This window comes from Solanum tuberosum, unplaced genomic scaffold (assembly GCF_000226075.1).
Source record: "Solanum tuberosum cultivar DM 1-3 516 R44 unplaced genomic scaffold, SolTub_3.0 scf00172, whole genome shotgun sequence".
NCBI classification, from domain to species: Eukaryota; Viridiplantae; Streptophyta; class Magnoliopsida; order Solanales; family Solanaceae; genus Solanum; species Solanum tuberosum.
The window spans coordinates 526,060-530,652 of NW_006239095.1; the positions used below are offsets into that span (position 1 = coordinate 526,060).

At 34.9% G+C, this 4,593-nt stretch overlaps 1 protein-coding gene across 1 annotated transcript; it reads right to left on the bottom strand.

The window, feature by feature from the left end:
* Positions 1 to 993: 993 nt before the first annotated feature.
* On the bottom strand, positions 994 to 4,585 carry LOC102605321 (uncharacterized). The gene is made up of 2 exons (XM_006354093.2): positions 4,017 to 4,585; positions 994 to 1,239 (listed from the first exon to the last, which is right to left on the bottom strand). The coding sequence occupies exons 1-2, from the start codon at positions 4,497 to 4,499 to the stop codon at positions 1,195 to 1,197; spliced, it is 528 nt and encodes a 175-aa protein (XP_006354155.1). The 5' UTR covers positions 4,500 to 4,585; the 3' UTR covers positions 994 to 1,194.
* Positions 4,586 to 4,593: the final 8 nt, after the last annotated feature.

Genomic DNA, 4,593 nt, shown 5'->3' on the forward strand with positions numbered 1-4,593 from the left:
GTTTAACAGTCTTGTTTATGGGGAGATTTATTCTCTCTAAAGTTTCAATGTTTTTCTTTATATTAGTTTTGATATAATACTATTTTGATTTTTAGTATAAGTTTTTGTTAGCTGATTTATCAACCATATGATTTGCAAATTGCAAGCTTCCGCATGACGCCCTAATCACCCTTTCGAACCCAACATTATGATCCCTTTTTTTATTGTTAGGTTTTTTGTTTGTCTATATGGTTTAGCATCTCAAAGGATGTGGTGCACCAGATGAAGCTGCTCCTCCCTTAGTCAGAGGTTTCGGGTTCGAGTCCTGCGTATGGAAAAATCCTTGATAGGAAGCGCTTTCCTACCCTACGCGACGCGAATTCGAAATAGTCGGGCTCCAATGCAGATACAGGACATGGAAAACGCAAAAAAAGCATCTCAAAGGAAAGCTGCAGAATTGTTTATTACTAGTGCAAAAAACTGACATAAATTTATAAATAGATTAATGGATGGTTGAAAAAGATTAGGGTCTTAATAAGTAATTTTCAACTTTATGACTTTGAAAAGATGGTGGGGTGTATTTATAAACTACAAAAAGAAGTTATGAGGAAACAACAAAAAAAATTTTAAAAATACCTAACTTGTCCATGATGTATTATATTATCACTCTTTTATGGATTAAATATTAAGAATACATCTTTATATAATATCAGCACAAAATGAACTTCCTTACGTTCAATGTTTACATCAAATTATGTATGATTAATTAATATTAATATATTCTCACCTTAATTTATCATGTAGGTTTTGAAAATGAGACAAAGTTGGATTGAAAATAATTGGAAAAAGAAAATGCTTCTAGCACTTAAGAGTTTTGAATTCACTCTCATTTTTACATATTTAATAACTTTTCACATATTTATTATGTTTCGTATCGAAAATACTGAAACAAATTGCATGCATCTCGAATCTCGACTGGGAAGGGATGGTGTAAGAGAGGAATATACATCAACAAATGTGTAATCAAACATCGAGGAAATAATTTAATATAGTCCTTCACAATTTGAATAGAAGAAAATGATCCTACAAAGATCGTCTTATAAACGATACACATGTGGAATTTTTAATCTTGATCATATGTCACAACAAATGAAGTAAACTAACAGTACATTTTTCCAGAGCTAATTTCACCTTGAGTTGCATATTTGTTCCCATTTACTCAGTAACAAGCACTTGCATATCATTGACAGGAGCTGGAAGCTGCAAATATAGATAATTTGTTGTTACAACTTACAAACATCAAGGGGTCGTTCGGTAGCTAGTTAGAATTATACATGATTAGTGATACATGGATGAATTATAACGTAATCTACGTGTTATTTCATGCAGAGATTAGTTATTCATGTATTACTTATTGCACCTTCTATCCTGCATAAAATAATCCATAGATTCCCTCATAACTTATACATGTATAAGATGTGCGGGTTTCTGAATTGCAAATCAAACACCGTATTAATGTTATGCATGATGAACTTAACTTCTAACTAGCTATCAAACGTGGTGTTACTTATACTTGCACGACTCATTTTCAAACCAGCTACCAAACAACCCCTAGTTCTTCTTCCTTGACTTTTTTTTCCCCTTGAAAAACTCATGCTTTAAAGCTAAGAAACAACATCTTAAACTCATAATTTTGCAACTATATATATAAACAACAAATTTCACTAGCTAAGAATCCATCATCATTTTAACTAACTCTTCAACCTCAGGAGAAGAGCGAAGAACACTCGTAGAATTTTCAAATGGATCAATCACAAAAAGGGTTCTTCAACTATGAAGGGGTTGGAGAAAGATGGTGGGAAAAGAGAGAGAATCGCGTCGATGAGGTGGTTCTTTATGGAGGATGTGAACAAGTTGGCTGATGATTTTATCATTTTACCCAACCTGTTGCCTAATATGCAGTATTCAACTCTCTTCTCAGTCAATTTTTCGCCAAATTCACCAATCAAGAGAGAAAACTAATCTGTCAGCAAATGAAATTCCAATACAAGATTCGGAACTCTTATATGTCCAAGGTTCAATATTGAAATAATTTCAGAGGTTTTCCTGACTTTGTCTGTCTCAACAAACAATACGAATACCTCAACTTTTTTAGAACATGTACGATTCAAATAGCAATGAATCGAAGCACTTCTTTTTACACAATTTCAGAAACTCAAGGACTAAATCGTATGGATTATGTAAAATACAGGATTTCCAATCCTAGCAGGAAACGGATACTCAGCTTAAAGTGAGTAAACAGAATTCCCAAAATCCTGTTAGCACAGACTAAATTTCCCTAGTAAATGATCAGACCTTTCTACCAAGTATCAAAGAAAGGCTAAAAAATCCTGAAATGGAAGTTGCAGCAAACTCAAAGATTATGTTGCTCAGACTCTTCAAACATATTGTCGTGTGTGTGTGTCAAAAGTTCTCAAAAAGGTATGCCTTTTTGGAGGATCTGACACGAGTGCAGCAACATATTTAGAGGATAAGACACAGACACCAAGTAGAAGCTCTACTTGGACGAATAATGAAGTCTGGAAAGTGCAATAAAGAATCTACCTTTCAGTGCAAAAAAGTGACCTTATACACTATGTTGACAGTGTGTATCAGATCCTCCAAAAGTAATGCATGTTGGCGGATCCGACACAGTTGCAGCAACATTCTGAAAAGTCAGAGCAACATAGCTTGTATATACAATGTGATTTTCCGCCCCTCTAGCTCCACCCCGAGCACATATAGTACTCTTAAGGCTATACTCTTAAACAGAACAGAAAAGCAAAAACTTTGGAAGAAAAAGTATATTATGTTGATAGGTGTGTGTTGGATCCTCCAAAAGTAGTGCATCTTGGAATATCCCATATTTGGAGAATCCGACCAACATAGCTTATATATAGAATGTAAATTTCCGTCCCTCTAGCTCCGCACCCAACAACATATACTCTTAATAGAACAACAACAACTACTACGTCTCAATCACAAACAAATAGGAATCAGCTATACTCTCAAACACAACACAAAGACAAAAACTTCGAAAGAAAAAGTATACTATGTTGACAGGTATGCGTTAGATCCTCCAAAAGTAGTGCATCTTGGAATATCCCATATTTGGAGAATCTGAGCAACATAGCTTATATATACAGTATAATTTTCCGTCCCTCTAGTTCCAAACCCAACAACATATACTCTTAATCGAACAACTGTTAGCAATATATTTTCCAGCAACAACAATTATGACTCAATCGCAAACAAGTTCGGATAAACTAAACTCTTAAACAGAACACAAAGACAAAAACTTTGAAAGAAAAAGTATATTATGTTGATAGGTGTGTGTTGGATCCTCCAGAAGTAGTGCATCTTGGAATATCCCATATTTGGAGAATCCGACCAACATAGCTTATATATAGAATGTAAATTTCCGTCCCTCTAGCTCCGCACCCAACAACATATACTCTTAATAGAACAACAACAACTACTACGTCTCAATCACAAACAAATAGGAATCAGCTATACTCTCAAACACAACACAAAGACAAAAACTTCGAAAGAAAAAGTATACTATGTTGACAGGTATGCGTTAGATCCTCCAAAAGTAGTGCATCTTGGAATGTCCCCATTTTGGAGAATCCGAGCAACATAGTTTGGATATACCGTGTAATTTTTCACGCCCAACAACATATACTCTTAATGGAGCAACAACAACAACTACTACGACTCAATCACAAACAAGTCGGGATCGGCTATACAATTAAGCAAAACAAAAAGACATGTGTGTGTTAGATCCTCCAAAAGTAGCGTATCTTGGAATATCCCCATTTTGGAGAATCCGAGTAACATAGCTTGTATATACAATGTAATTTTTCACGCCCAATAACATATACTCTTAATAGAACAACAACAACAATAACTACTACGACTCAATCATAAACAAGTCGAGATCAACTATACAATCAAACAAAACAAAAAGACAAAACCTTTGAAAGCAAACTAATTACCTGTAGAACTTGTCTCAAAGATCCATTCTTCATACAAGAATGAATAGTCTCAAACTGATGAATATCAAGCTTCTTGTTAACAAGACCAATCTGAAAGTAAACACTATCAGAAAGTGGCAAATCAACTCTAATTTCTTTCACATTAAACCAAAACAAGAATCTTTTCACTTCAATCCCTTCCAACTCAGTAATTGACCCAATGCCTAGTTTCCCACTAATCTTTTCAGCATAATAAACCAAATATTCAAACTCTACATAACAAGGGGCTTTCAGAAATACTTCAAAGTTTCCATCTTTATCAAGATTATAGGATTCCACAGTGTCTGGAAAGATGCCACGTGGCAGCCCATATACTGTGAGAATATCATACACTGTGGGTTTTGGTTCTGGCTGTGGTGATGGGCTGAGGATGAAAGAGATAGTAAAACGGGTTAATATGAAGAAAATAAGAAACCCCAAATGGAATCTTGAATTGAAAGCCATGAATGGTGGTTGAACAGGGAAATTGTGCTTTAGGAAGTTGTACCTTCTTGTTAAAGAGGTGTACCTTAATTTTTGGGGTTGGGGGTGAGGGGGA